At 42.6% G+C, this 14891-nt stretch overlaps 1 protein-coding gene across 2 annotated transcripts; it reads left to right on the top strand.

Moving 5' to 3' along the window:
* The first annotated feature begins 12316 nt into the window (after window positions 1–12316).
* LOC122042569 (receptor like protein 29-like) lies at window positions 12317–14538 on the top strand. Of its 2 annotated transcripts, none has more exons than XM_042602745.1 (2): window positions 12317–14221; window positions 14411–14538. In XM_042602745.1, the coding sequence occupies exon 1, from the start codon at window positions 12749–12751 to the stop codon at window positions 14141–14143; it is 1395 nt and encodes a 464-aa protein (XP_042458679.1). In that variant the 5' UTR covers window positions 12317–12748; the 3' UTR covers window positions 14144–14221; window positions 14411–14538. The 2 variants fall into 2 exon arrangements, with proteins under 2 accessions (XP_042458679.1, XP_042458677.1); XM_042602743.1 differs by having other exon boundaries at window positions 14311–14538.
* The last annotated feature ends 353 nt before the right edge of the window (window positions 14539–14891 follow it).

The raw sequence follows: 14891 nt of genomic DNA, 5'->3' as shown, positions 1-14891 counted from the left end.
TCAGCGATCTGCCAGCGCAGATCTGGATCCGCCTCGCCATATGCAGCAGTAGCAGCAACCTGTCGTCGAGATAACTCACCTAGTGCCCTCCCATCCTTCCACCTAACCGCCCCAGCCTATCCTAAGATTCCAGACTTGGAAAACGCACGTTTCCCAAGTCGACAATCCTGCCTAACCATCTTTACTATCCTCCCCTTAGAGACGTCAATACCCAGGGTCTCAAGCCAGTCAGTAATTACATGCCCATAAGGCATATAGATAGTGTAACCGCTTGGCTCGCTATGGGATATGATAGAAGTATAGACACTCGACATGATATCAAAGTCAAGACGCCTACGCAACCCATAAAGCATCAGACAATGATACGGTCGAATCTCTGCCAATGGTTTAGAGGTAATAGGTAGAAGATAGTTTGTGACAATTTTGAAAAGAATGTAATCAGGAGCAGAAAGGCCAAGGGCTGCAAATGTAGGAAAATCGACATCTAACTCATCTAATCCATCCGGTCTCGGATGTCCAAAGAAGTACTCATAAATCGAGTCAGATGAGACATCAATAGGATGAGGCACGGGTTCAGGCAAAGCAGGATAGAATGAGAACACCATCCCCGAATACATACGACAGCCTAAATAATCAAAGAAGGCAACTATGCTGAAATCAACGTTTTGCTTAGCCACTCTTGATCTATAACTACCATCAATAGTCTGATGAAGGTTGTTATAGAATTCAGAAACTAGGTCAAAGTTGATATCCCTCTCTAAATATACCAAGGAATCAAGTTTATAGTAGGCTATGGTCTCCGTAATCGCTGGACAAAACTCATTCATGTAGTTTTTATCGACTGATCTACATGGGAGCAACTTGAAGGTCCTTTCCTTAAAGGATTTTTCAAACTGTTGGTTGAGGAATCTCCCCGAACTGGACGGTTGAGGTCGGGAGGTTTCTTTGGATTTGGATTTATCTTTTGACTTGGAAGTACCCTCACCTACTGGTATCTTCCTAAGGGGTTAGCAATGTGGTAAAATGGGGCAATGAGTGAGCACCGGAGCCACCAACAATCAAGAACCGAGACAACAGAACAACAGAAGATTCAGTGAGAAATGAAAACACAATGCCAAGTTCTAGAGAGGTAAGAAGTTACCTTGGTGCCATTTGAACTTTAGGCTAGGGCTTCCGAGGGCTAGAGCTTCGGTTAGGGTTTGGCGTGCAAAGAGAAGAGAAAGGGTGAGCTGGTGGGAAGAGTCGGCTAGGGTTTCGCGTGAACGAGGAAAAGAAGGGATCGGGAGGTTTTAAGGGTTTAGATGGGTGTACAGTGAAGAAATGATCGGACGGTTGTCCGATCAAAAGGTATCAGAAGCCTCCTGATCGGTCCCTGGACCGATCCAGGAACATCCTGATCGGTCCACGGACCGATCAGGAGACGATCAGTACTCACTGATCGGTCCCTTGACCGATCAGCGAGATTCTTGATCGGTCGGTAGACCGATCATAGATTGATCAGTGGCTTTTATGCCGAGTTGATCTGATCGGTCTCCGGACCGATCAGGGAACTCTCTGATCGGTCTGTAGACCGATCAGAAAGGGATCAGTAGCGGGCTCGAGCGTTCCAGGCTGACCTGATCGGTCCGTAGACCGATCAGTGTCTGATACTAGTATCTCCCGTAATTTCAGTAACTGAAAATAGTAATTTCAGTAACTCGTGTTCGATAATTCGTGGAAGTTTCTCTAGGAAAACTTCCAAGTTCAGAGCCTAGAACCTGGAGGATCTACAAGCATAACTCTTACCTAAAAGTTATGGTCTGAACTTGTTTATAGCCTTAAGGTTGCAGACATTTAGAAAACAAACAACTTAAGGCCTGAAAAGTGAAATTTTTCACCTTTGTTATGTACAGTTTCAAGTTTGTCAAAATATATTCAAAATGCTAGAATTACTTCAATAGCCTGTCTTATTTTTCATTCAAAATCATGAACAGTCATATCAAACAACCCATTAATCAAAATCAGATCAAATCTAGGCAAAGGCCCAACCAAGTTTCCTTGGTTGGAATATATGAGTAAAATCTATGAACCAATTACACATGAATTATGTAATGGTGTTCCCCATACTCAATTAATGTCTCTTCAACCTAATTATTCAAGAGATGCATGATACATTTTGAATAATTTGGTTGTTTCTAGCATCTCACCCCATTTCTAGCAAACAAAAATATTTTGTTAAATCTTATAGATTGTGTGAGATGTTCCCAAGTTGCCCAAATTATTGTCCCAATTACTCTTGTCATTTTAATAGTCCTTATTGATCATGGTGAAGTTCTAATGACCTAAGGAGCCAAGCACATTCCCAACTCCCTCCTTAAATAACTAAATTCATTCTCCGGAAGGGGTTTGGTGAAAATATCAGCTAGGTTTGACTTTGACTCAACATATGTGAGTGCAATGTCTCCCCTAGCTACGTGATCTCTTATGAAGTGATGACGCACTTCAATGTGTTTGGTCCTCGAATGATGGACTGGATTTTTAGTTAGGTTGATTGTGCTAACGTTGTCACATAGCACTTGTACACCCTTATAAGAAAGTCCATAATCCTCTAGGGTGTGTATCATCCACAACAAATGTGATACACTCTCTCCCATGGCAATATATTCGGCCTCGGTCGTGGAGAGAGCAACACAATGTTGCTTCCGACTTGACCAACTAACTAAAGATGAACCTAAAAATTGGCAGCCTCCACTAGTACTTTTCCGATCCAATTTGCACCCAGCATAATCGGAATCGGTATAGCCTATCAAGTCAAAAGACTCTGTACGAGGGTACCATAGACCTACTCGAATTGTGCCCTTAAGGTATCTCAATATTCTCTTAACTGCAATTAAATGAGATTTCTTGGCACAGACTTGATATCTAGCGCACATGCCCACAGCAAAAAATATGTCTGGTCGACTAGCTGTGAGATATAGAAGACTACCAATCATGCTTCTATATTGCGTTAGATCAATTGGTTTTCCACTCTCATCATTGTCAAGGCGAGTGTTTGTCGCCATTGGAGTGGACACTTCCTTAGAGTCACTCATATTGAATTTTCTAAGCATCTCTTGAGTGTATTTTGTCTGATGGACATAAATTCTATCTCGAGTCTGTTTGATTTCAAGTCCGAGGAAGAATGTCAACTCTCCTACTAGACTCATCTCAAACTCACTTTCCATGTGAGAAATGAATTCATTCAAATAGCCCTTGTTATTTGAGCCACAAATTATGTCATCGACATATACTTGGGCTACAAAAATGTTTTCTCCATCTCTACATAGAAATAGTGTTGGGTCTATTTGACCTCTTACAAATCCCTTCTCTAGTAAATAAGTTGACAGCCTTTCGTACCAAGCTCGAGGTGCTTGTTTAAGCCCATAAAGAGCTTTCTTGAGCTTGTACACGTGGTTTGGAACTTCGGTATTCACAAACCCCGGTGGTTGTTCAACATAGACCTCTTCTTTGATGAATCCGTTTAAGAAGGCTGATTTAACGTCCATTTGATAGAGCTTGAAACCTCTATGTGCAGCAAAAGCTAGCATCAAACGAATGGACTCTAATCGAGCCACGGGAGCATAAGTCTCATCATAATCGAGACCTTCGACTTGACTATAGCCCTTGGCTACAAGTCTTGCCTTGTTTCTTACAACTTCTCCCTTTTGATTTAACTTATTTTTGAAGACCCATTTGGTTCCAATAATGGTGGTCTTCCTAGGTCTAGGAACTAAATCTCATACTTGGCTCCTTTCAAATTGACCTAATTCGTCTTGCATAGCTATGATCCAATCAGGATCGTGCAATGCTTCATCAACTAGTCTTGGTTCAATTTCTGAGATTAAGGCAACCTCATTGGACTCATTTCTAAAGAATGATCTAGTCCTAACCCCTTGTTGGATGTCTCCCACAATTTGGTCTTGGGGATGACTAGAGGCTAACCTAGACTGCCTTGGTGTTGGCGGTGCCTCATGAGTGGTCTCACTCGGCACAGGCGAGGACTCAGTATCAGGCAACGGGTCCGCCTGAGCTCTTTGTTGCCCTTGCTCATCATCATCAGAGTCAATTTCGACTCTTTCCATGTTTGGATCATTCAAACCTAGCCTTCTAAGTTCAAATTGAACTTCTTCTACATTCCTTGATTGATTATCAGGGATTTCTTCGAAAGCTACATCCGAGGACTCTTCAATTAATTTAGTCATATTGTTGTAGACTCGATAGGCTTTGCTGGTAAGAGAGTACCCGACCAGTATCCCTTGATCAGCCTTAGCCGTGAACTTCCCAAGATGATCCTTGGTGTTCAAGATAAACACCTTACAACCAAACACCCTAAGATGTTTAATTGTAGGCGGTTTCCCAAACCAAAGTTCATGGGGAGTCTTTCCTAAAAACCTATGTATTAAAACTCGATTTTGCACATAGCAAGCTGTATTCACAGCTTCAGCCCATAAGTAGCTCGGTAGTGAGTACTCATTGAGCATGCTTCGTGCAGCCTCTTGTAGGACTCGGTTCTTTCTCTCCACAACCCCATTTTGCTGTGGGGTCCTTGGAGTAGAGAACTCATGCCTATATCCCTTTTCTTGACAAAACTCTAAAAACCTATGATTTTGAAATTCCCCACCATGATCACTTCTAATAGTTTTAATTGTTGTCGATTTTTCATTTTCAGTTCTTCTACAAAAGGAAATAAAAATATATATAGTTTGGTCCTTATGTTTCAAAAAGAAAGTCCATGTGTATCTAGTAAAATCATCAACGATTACCAAGCAATATCTACTTCCATTCAATGATATTACACTACTGCAATCAAATAGGTCCATGTGCAATAAATCTAAAGCAGTAGATGTACTTACAGTGCTTTTACCTTTATGAACAACTTTTGTTTGCTTACCCTTTTGACATGCATCACATAGTTTGGTCTTGTGGTATTTGATGCTAGGTAAGTCTCGCACTAATCCTTGGTTGGCCAACTTCCGGATGTTCTTCATGTTTACATGTGCCAACCTTCTATGTCATAGCCAAGACTCTTCTTTTTTCGACATGAAACACTTAATCAAAGCATTAGTAGCACTTTTAAACGATACTTGATAAATATTATCAACCCTTGTGCCTACTAGTACCGTGTCAAGTGTGTCAATGTGTTTAACCAAACATTGACTTGAATGAAATTCAATTGTGTAACCCGTATCACACAATTGACTGACACTTAGGAGATTAAAAGTCATCCCCTTGACTAGAAGGACATTCTTGATATGGAGACATTCGGATATATGAATGTCTCCAACTCCTACAACCTTAAGGCTTCCATTATTACCAAACGACACATTACTTCTACTTTTGTTTTGAATGGTTGTAAACAGTGATCTGTCCCCGGTCATGTGCTTGGAGCATCCACTATCAACAAACCAAGTTGATAGATGCTCCCCCTCGACCAATGCCTACAAGACACGGAAGATAGAGGTTTTAGGTACCCAAATCTTGGGACCTAATGCTTCTACAACGAAAGACCTAGGGACCCATGCCTTGGTCATACCTTTCCTAGTTCCATGAGCCCTAGAAACATGTGATCTACTATTTTGAGTTCTAGACATTAGGGAAATGAAACTCGACTCCTTGGGTTGATACCCTAGCCCGGCCTTGTTGTAGACTGCCCTTTGGGCGTTTAGAATCATGTCTAGAGTCTTAGAGCTAGTTGAGAACTTCTCAAGCATTTTCTTGAGTTTCTCAACCTCACCCTTTAAAGCCTTGTTCTCATCCTCAAGGACTTCTAGATGTAGGTCATCGACCTCATCTTCCCTAAGGGTCCTTAAGGTTTTTACTTCTTCTTTTAACAATTTATTTTCTGTTTTTGACTTTTTAAGCAATGTAGATAAGTGAGTGATAGTCTTATAACACTTTTCTATATGAGAAGAGGTTACCTCTTCATCATCCGACGATGATGAAGCCCCGGTTGAAGCGTCGCTCGAATCTCCCTCACTTTCGGAGTCCGAAACCTCCCTTGCCATGAGTGCTAATTGTCGTGTGCTCTTTTCCATCTTCTCTTCTTCCTCCGAAGAGCTTGATGAGGACTCATCCCAAGTGGCCTTGAGAGCCTTCTTCTTCTTGGCTCTTTCCTCCTTCTTTTTGGCTCGTTCCTGCTTCCTCTTTAATTTCGGACACTCGCTCCGAATGTGTCCTTTCTTGCTACACTCATAACATATAACATTAGATTTATCAAAATTTTGATCATTAGTTTTACCTTTTCCTTTGTATCTTCGGCTTCTTCTCATAATCCTTCTTACGAAGTTCGCCATCTCACTTAATGATGATCCACTTTCATCATCGGATTCGGAGGAAGAGGTGGATGAGGAAATCTCCTTTTCCTTCTTCTTTTCCTTCTTCCTTCTTCCATCCTTGCTCTTTGGTCCTGCAAATAAAGCAATACCCTTCTCTTTTTGACCTTTGTTAGCAAGCTCATGAAGTTCCATCTCACAGAAAAATTCATCTAGTTTAACAATGGAAAGATCCTTGGATACCTTGTAGGCATCTACCATAGATGACCACAAGGCATTCCTAGGAAAAGATTTAAGAGCATACCTTACTAGATCGCGATTCTCCACTTGTTCGTCCACAGAGTGTAGACCGTTGATGATCTCCTTGAATCTACCATGAAGTTCACTTACCGTTTCATTGTCCTTCATGGTTAGATTTTGGAGTTGATTCAAGAATAGGTCCCTCTTGGCAATCCGAGAATCTCGAGTTCCCTCTTGGAGCTCGATGAGTTTGTTCCATAAGTCTCTTGCACTTGAGAACGGACCTACCTTGACGAGTTGGTCCTTGGCGATTCCACATTGCAAGGTGACCATAGCCTTGGCATCGGCTTGTGCTTTGCGGAGTTGTTCGGTAGACCACCTTGACGAATCGAGTTCCTTACCTTCTTCATCCTTTGGTGGTGTGAAACCTTCGTTGACTGAGAACCACATGGCAATGTCGGTCTTGAGGTAATACTCCATGCGGCCCTTCCAATATTGAAAATCTGCTCCTTCGAAATAGGGTGGTCGATTTGTGCTAAAGCCTTCCTTCATAGCCATCCTTGTTTGCTCTTTTGGGTGTTAATCCGAATCAAAGAGCCCCTTGCTCTGATACCACTTGTTGGGATCTTAGATGGCTAAAGGGGGGGTGAATAGCCTCTTTAAAAACTTAAGCAGAGAGTTCTACACAGAAACTAGTTAGCGCAGCGGAATAAGCAAACTAAAACAAAACGAAAACCAGCACACAAACACTGATACACAAATTTACGAGGTTCGGGGATAACTTGCCCTTACTCCTCGGCGTGTCCGTAAGGTGGACGACTCCTTGATCTTCGGTAGATCGCACCCCGGAAGAATTCCGGCTAAAGATCCTCCTTGTAGGTGGAGTAACCTTCCCACAAAGTCTCAAGAAATATCTAAGTTAAAGCACAAGACTTACAGAAGCTCGGTGGCAGAGAAGAATAAAAAATGCTTACAACCACGCGAGGATCAGTAGCAGAACAGAGATCGCAGTTCACCCGAGCTCAAGAACTTTGCACAACAGCACAGACTTTTCTTTCAAGCTTTCTTGTTGTTGTGTTCTTCTTTCCTCTCGCTGTTTTTTACTGCTTCTGAAGCCCTGTTCCCGATCATGGTCAGACTGCACGAATCAGTGCTGCAACCAATCCCTCTTTCTCCTTACCTGGTTCTCTGAACTCACACCAATGAAATCACAGTCATCACTGGCGTCTCTGGATACGAACCAATAAGTAGAGGTCAAACTGAGCGCAGCCCAATCGCAATCAGATTCGCCAGTGAACGTTGATGCCTCAAATGCATCTGTTGCAGCAAATCACAGTGAAAAGAGCACTTGTCTTCTTCTCTTAATGAAGCTTAATTTGAATTCAACCATGAGAGTGTGACCTGCGACCTGCAAGCTAAAAAGACTCACAGCAGATGGTTAAAAACAGACGGGTGAAAACAAATACGGCAAGAAGAAAAAGTGCATGCAGAACAATCAATACCGTGGATCGGTCAGCAGACCGATCCACGCTTTCTGGATCATCGCTGATCGGTCTGGCGACCGATCAGGAACTAATCTGATCGGTCTCCAGACCGATCAGATGTCGCTGCGCACAGCTTCTGATCGGTCTGCGGACCGATCAGGCACTAATCTGATCGGTCCCGATGCCGTCTCTTGACACCTCTCTCTCTCGCGCTCTCTCTCTCTCTCTCTCCCGTTAAAATCTCCTTCCTCTTCGACTTGATCGATCGATGTCGATCGATCGATATCCCTGATCGATCGAGAAGAGGAGATCGGAGTTTCACTGGATCGGTCTGCCGACCGATCCAGCTTCTTGACTTAGTCCGGGTCGAGCCCTCTCTGACCTAGTCCGGAGAAACGAGCTCCCTAGCCCTCTCCGACTTCATCTGGTCCTAGAGAACGAGCTACCGAGCCCTCTCTGACTTCGCATGCCAAGTTTCCTTCTTGGACTTTTCAACACCAGATGTCCGATCACCCTTGATCCATCTGGATTTTCCCTTGCCTGGCTTCACTCACCAGGACTTGCACCTAGCTTCACTCACTAGGGTTTTCACCTGGCTTCACTCACCAGGATTCCCAATCTGCCTGGCTTCACTCACCAGGACTTTCCAACTGCCTAACATCCCAGTTAGGACTTTCTCAATCAGGTCAACCTAGTCAACCTAGATCAGTAATTAATCTGAGTTAAATATCTGATAAAACTTAAATCAGTGTCAACAGCAAAACAACATCCAGATCAGACTGTATCAACACCAAGGTCCTTCAATTTAAAGCAAGTTGCAAGAAAAGCCTTCACATTGTTTATGGCCTTTTGATCATTCCCTGCTATAATCATATCATCAACATACAGTAAGATAATTGTAAAGGAATTTCCACACACCTATGTGAAGAGTGAGTCCAAACCTGGTAATGGTAGAAAGAAACTTTTGAAACCAAACTTGGTAATGGTAGAAAGAAACTTTTGAAACCATGATCTTGAAGCTTGTTTTAATCCGTAAAGGGATTTATGAAGTCGACATACAAGTGACTCCCCCTGTCGACGAAAACCAGGGGGTGGTTGCATATAGACTTCTTCCGCAAGGTTGCCATGTAAAAATATATTTTGAACATCCATTTGGTGGAGGGCCCAACCATGAACAGATGTGATAGCTAGTATGCATCGAAGAGTGGTGAGTTTTGCAACTAGAGCAAATATTTCATTGTAATCAATACCTTCTCATTGGGTGTATCCTTTGGCAACTAGATGAGCTTTATATCTTTCAGCAGTACCATTAGAGTTGTACTTGATCTTGTATACCCATTTGCATCAATGGGGCGATGTCTTGTAGGAAGAGAAACAAGGGACCAAGTCTTATTTGCTTCCAGTGCAGAAATTTCAGCATTCATCGCTTCAATCCATTTTTTATCTTTACAGGCCTGCTCATATGTTTCTGGCTCAACCAAGTGAGAAACATTATAGATGAAAGTACGGTGTGAAGGAGAAAGATTACAATATGACACATACCGGCCTTGATAATGGGTGTTGAGTACTGGATATAACCAGAAGAGACGAGGTAGTGGCTGGCAGAGTATGGTTGACTTGATAATCTAGAAGGTGGGATGGTGTGCGACTAGGTCTAGTAGATCTCCGGAGTAGTGATTCTGGTTGTAGAGAAATTTCATTTGGTTGATGTGGTTGTTCTTGTGTGTTCGGGTTTTGTGTAGACATGATATTGGGTTGGAGGTCAATGTGACTATGAGTAGGATTATTGACATCTTGTATAGGTTGAGTGATTAAAGGTATATCTATGTCCTTATCGACAAGCTTTGGCAAAACTGGCATATCGTCTTGGTCATCATATGACGTGGTTGAGTATGGAAAAATATTTTCATAAAATATAACATCTCGAGATGTAATCATTTTTCTATCAGCCAAATCATAGAGAAGATACCCTTTTTGCCCTGGTGGATACCCAAGAAAAATACAACGTCATGCATGGACATCGAATTTATGAGTGGGTTATAGATTTGTGACAAAACAAAGACAACCATAGACCCATAAGTGGGAATAAGAGGGTATTTTATTATGTAATTTTTCATATGGTGTTTTATTTGATAAAAGTGGTGTGAGTAAACGATTAACAAGATAACATGCTGCTTTAATATATTTCCCCCAAAATTTCAAAGGAAGATTGGCTTGAAAGCAAATGGCTCGGGCTACATTTAAGAGATGACGATGTTTACGTTCAACTACCACATTTTGTTGGGGTGTGCAATTACAAGATCGATGAAAATTGGTGCCATTGCCATCAAAGAAGATTTGCAAAGAAAGAAATTCTAGCCCATTATCATATCTTAATGTTTTGACTTGGCGATTATGTTGTGTTTTGACCCAAGAGAAAAAATTCTTGATAATTGATTAAACTTCAGACTTTTGACGCATGAGATGAACCCAGGTATAACGAGAATAATTATCAACAATTGTCAAAAAAAATATTTTGCTCCATAATAGGAGTGGATTCTCTGAGGTCCCCAAATATCATAATGTATTAGATCAAAAGGTTCATGATTGGAAATATTACTAATGGAAAAACGTAAACGAGATTGTTTTGCTAAATGATAAATATCACAAACATTGCTTGATTCTAAAGAAATATCTGGAATAGTTTTAGATAGTTACCATAGTGGATGAACGGAGGGATGTCCAAGACGTTTATGCCAGAGGTTGGATGTATGGTTGATGGTGCTGCAAAGGCGATTCGGTTTACCCAACCCAATCGTCTTCTTCGTAGTTAAATCCTACATTACACAAGAATCAGGGTAAAATGTCACTTTGCAACCTAGAGCATGTGTAAGTTTGCTAATCAAAAGCAAGTTTAACTTAAATTTTGGAACATAGAGTACATTCTCAATAGTCATATTGTTGCTTAATTTCTTAGACTCAATGAATTTTATCTCTGCATGTCCTCCATTTGGTAGTTGCACAACATCATGTTTAGAGAAAAATTTAATTGCAATAGGTGGAGTATTACATACGTGATCAGTAGCACCACTGTCCAAAATCCATGTACTACTTGCATAAATAGAATCGATACCTAAGGTATTGATAAGAGATTCAGTGTTACCGATGTCTTTGCGAAGGAGGGTCATAATCTGATCATATTCTTTTGTCGTCAACTGCTTGGTTTCACTCCTCTCTATATTGGGAACAACAGAGGAGTTTATAGATTTTTTGCCCGGAATGATGCAAAGAGAGAGGATCCGATTGGTTGGCTCCCTTCTCCTTCGAGCTTTCTCCCATTATTATAGCGGAAGTGTATTGTTTTTATAAACTTTACTCTGATACCATGAAAAATATGAAAGTATGTAAGGAGGAAAGTTATATTAATTCTGTGTATCTAAAATAATAGTCAATTACAAGAATATATACAATTTCTCAGTACATAAAATAAGGAAACTAAGACCTAATTTAATATAAATTAATTACATAGAATATATTTAAAAAATCATATTAATTAAATTAATTTTATCAATCAACTAGAATCATTTCTTTAATAGTAACACTCAGCTTTTCCTATGATAAAACGATTGTTACAGATACGAGATTTTATACTATGAACTGTTGGATTATTAGAGGATGTTACACAAAGGTTGACATGATTACAAGGTAGAATGGAAGAGTGACCAAGATTTATGACTTCTTTAAATATCTTAGTCCTAAGAATTCGAGTTGTGCCTATAACAAATATCCTAATCCGTAAAAAGTACAATGTTATAGTCACAACTCGAATTCTTATCCATCGATACAAATCTATCATTTGGATACCAACTCAATTACGTTAGTCACGGGCTCTCTTCTCTGATGATGCAACCACAACAAGTGAATAAATACAGTAAATTAGTTACTAATGATATATCTGCAACTAATAATTCAACAGGCCACATAATCAAGCTTCCTTTCGATACAGAACTTCTACTTCCGTCGATGCTCGAGAGACTATCGAATAGACATGAAATAAAAATATTTTTATAATAAAAATAAGTTGAATTGCTTGTCTTGACTTTTCCATTTGAATTTCGGAGACCTTTCAGAAATTTGCTCAGGTATATCGATCGTTGTACACGTACGTACGGCTTCAGAAATGTTGCCCGCGAGATCCTGCTGAGCAGTAAACCTCCACGACACTACTGTATCGTCGAATCTAGTCCAGATTCTGTCCATTTTCACTGCACAGTCCTCAGTCGTCGCTATTTCTCCACGTCTGTCGGCGTCACATCCGCCTCCAGTCTGTTTTTTGATCTTTGAGCGAGATGTAAAACAGAGAGAGCAAAAAAAAAAAGCGTCTTAGCTCGTCTCCAGCATCGTACGAAGGATCGCCATTTCTGGACATGGATGGATTATGGAATCAACCTCCCACGCAGCCAACGGCATATATGCCCTGTAGGTCGCTCGAGGATTAAGGCAATATAATTGGAGATGCACGCTGAGAAAAAGGAGCTGAAAAGAAAGATCTTGATGATGATACGATGATGGCGATGGATTCGAGTAAGCAAGACAGTTCGTGGTTTCTCCCTCAGACAAGATGCCAGACAGATTAGCGGAACAGTGACTTGCCACCAGCTTTTCCGAGCTGTTGGAGGCCATTAAATAAGCCGATTCCATTCTCTCTAATCGAACTCATAAAGCTAGATCTCTTTTCCCTCGCCTTACAAATCCATGGCTTCTTCTTGCCTTGCTAAGCTTTTCGCATGTTGCTGTTGGATGCTCGTCATGGTTCACGCCGTGGATGATGGAGAAGGAGGAGCTGGAATGGAGACCGGTGAGCTCTTGGCTTTGTTCGAGGTGATGGGTGCCCTGCTTCAGGACTCCGGCTGGGCTCAGCTCCATCCCCGCCCGTGCACTGACACTCCGTGGCTTGGAGTCCAGTGCGAGATGGTGCAGGATCCTTATCTCCATGTCACGAAGCTCCACATCGGGCCGGATGTTGCCTCGCCGCCGTGCAAGAGCTCAGCGCGACTCTCGCCGGCGATCCTCCGCCTGCCTTACCTCAAGAGCCTCTCTTTGCTCGGCTGCTTCCTCGCCGCTGACGACGAGTCGGTGCCCCTCCCTCCCTCCCTCTTCACCAACGCCTCATCATTGGAGCAGCTGGTGATCAAGTCCAACGCCGGCCTCGCCGGGACCATCCCTCCCTCCCTGGGCTCCCTCCGCCGCCTCAGGGTCCTCTGCCTCTCGCAGAATGGCCTCCGTGGAGACATCCCGAGGGAGCTCGGGTCGCTTGCGAGATTAGAGCAACTCGACCTCAGCTACAACGATCTCGCCGGCTCCATCCCCGCGGAGATTGGCGGACTTTCGAGCTTGACCATCTTGGACCTGAGCTGGAACGGGCTGCGAGGCGAGATCCCTCCTTCAATCGGTCAGCTGCGGCGGCTCCAGAAGCTCGACCTGAGCTGCAACAACATCTCAGGGAGGATCCCAGCCGAGGCAGGCAGGTTGGAGAGTCTGGTCTTGCTGGATTTGAGCCGCAACTCCTTGGCAGGGCCGCTGCCGGATGGATTATCAGGTTTGAGGCGAGTCCAGTACTTCCTCGCCGAGAGCAACCCTATCGGCACAGCCATCCCTCGTTTTCTTGGGGCAATCAAGAGCTTGATGGTGCTCGACCTCTCAGGCTGCGGGCTCTCAGGCCCCGTGCCGCCATTTCTTGCTGCGCTCGGCAACCTCACGACCCTGTCCTTGGACAGGAACAGGCTCAGTGGCAAAATTCCTTGTTCGTTAGAGACAATTCCCAACCTCGATCAACTCAACCTCAGTCAAAACCTCCTCACCGGGGAGCTTGCTTTCTCCGACGAGTTCGTGAGGAGGCTCGGGGGGAGACTGGATGTGAGGGACAACCGGGGGCTGTGCATGAACCCACCCAGCCACCGGAACCCTCTTCTCCCATTCTACTCGCAAGCTCCGCCATGTCTGACCACTGCCAGCTCCATCAGCAACAGTGGCCCAGAGACAAACAACGAGACAATGAAGTCGATTTCCAACACTTTGAGATCGAATCATGCAACACTCATTGCTGGCTTGGTTGTGGTCGTGATCATAGCAGTAGCTTCAGGTGTTTAATCCGTGGACTACGTTGTTCAGCAGCGACATTGATGGTGGTGGTGGTGGTGGTGCAGAGGAGGGCAGAACTGGAAGAAGGTATGTCCCTTTTGACCATGTTTCAAAAGCATCTAAGCCATTACTGTATTTTATCTTCTTCTAATTCACTTGGCTTGGTGTTTTAAAAGGGCATGTACGCATCAGATGTGCCTGAGATGGAAAGGGGCTAACTTGGATGCTAAACTGATCCATCTTATGAAATTTATTGTTCTACTTGTTATTTGACAGTCAAGGTCGAGGCTTATGTGAAGAGACAGGTGAATGCCGAACGTGATTTCACATGCATTGGTTGTGGGAAAAAACAAACATCAGAAGTCACATCGTATTATTTAATGGATATATTGCATTTCAGACAATGGCCTTTGCGCTTTGGTGTGTGGCTAGCTCAGCCTACAAAGTTGTAGGCTGTGCCCATGCATCCTCCCTACTGGAAATAATTTTGTTTGACTAGGGAAGTTGCTATTATTTTTTATAAGTGAAAATAGACCTGTGAAGGATAGGCAACTCATTAATTTATATAATTATCTAAAAATATATATATAATCTTGCAATAAGAAAGCAAAACTTTTATTGCATTGCGAAAATATGCTTTAGGCCTTACAAAAAAATGTCAAGTAATAGTAATGATCATTGTTTGAAAAATAAATAGTAGTATTCCTTTCATTCAGTCCAAGTAGTGTTCCTTAACAAAGAAATGAGTAGTGTTCCT

The sequence above is a fragment of the Zingiber officinale genome, chromosome 2A, assembly GCF_018446385.1.
Source record: "Zingiber officinale cultivar Zhangliang chromosome 2A, Zo_v1.1, whole genome shotgun sequence".
NCBI lineage: Eukaryota > Viridiplantae > Streptophyta > Magnoliopsida > Zingiberales > Zingiberaceae > Zingiber > Zingiber officinale.
This window is presented reverse-complemented; position numbering and strand designations above follow the sequence as displayed.

What these genes read in the sequence shown, in the direction of transcription:
- LOC122042569 (XM_042602745.1), top strand. Translation starts at nt 12,749, where the DNA reads ATGGCTTCTTCTTGCCTTGCTAAGCTTTTCGCATGTTGCTGTTGGATG.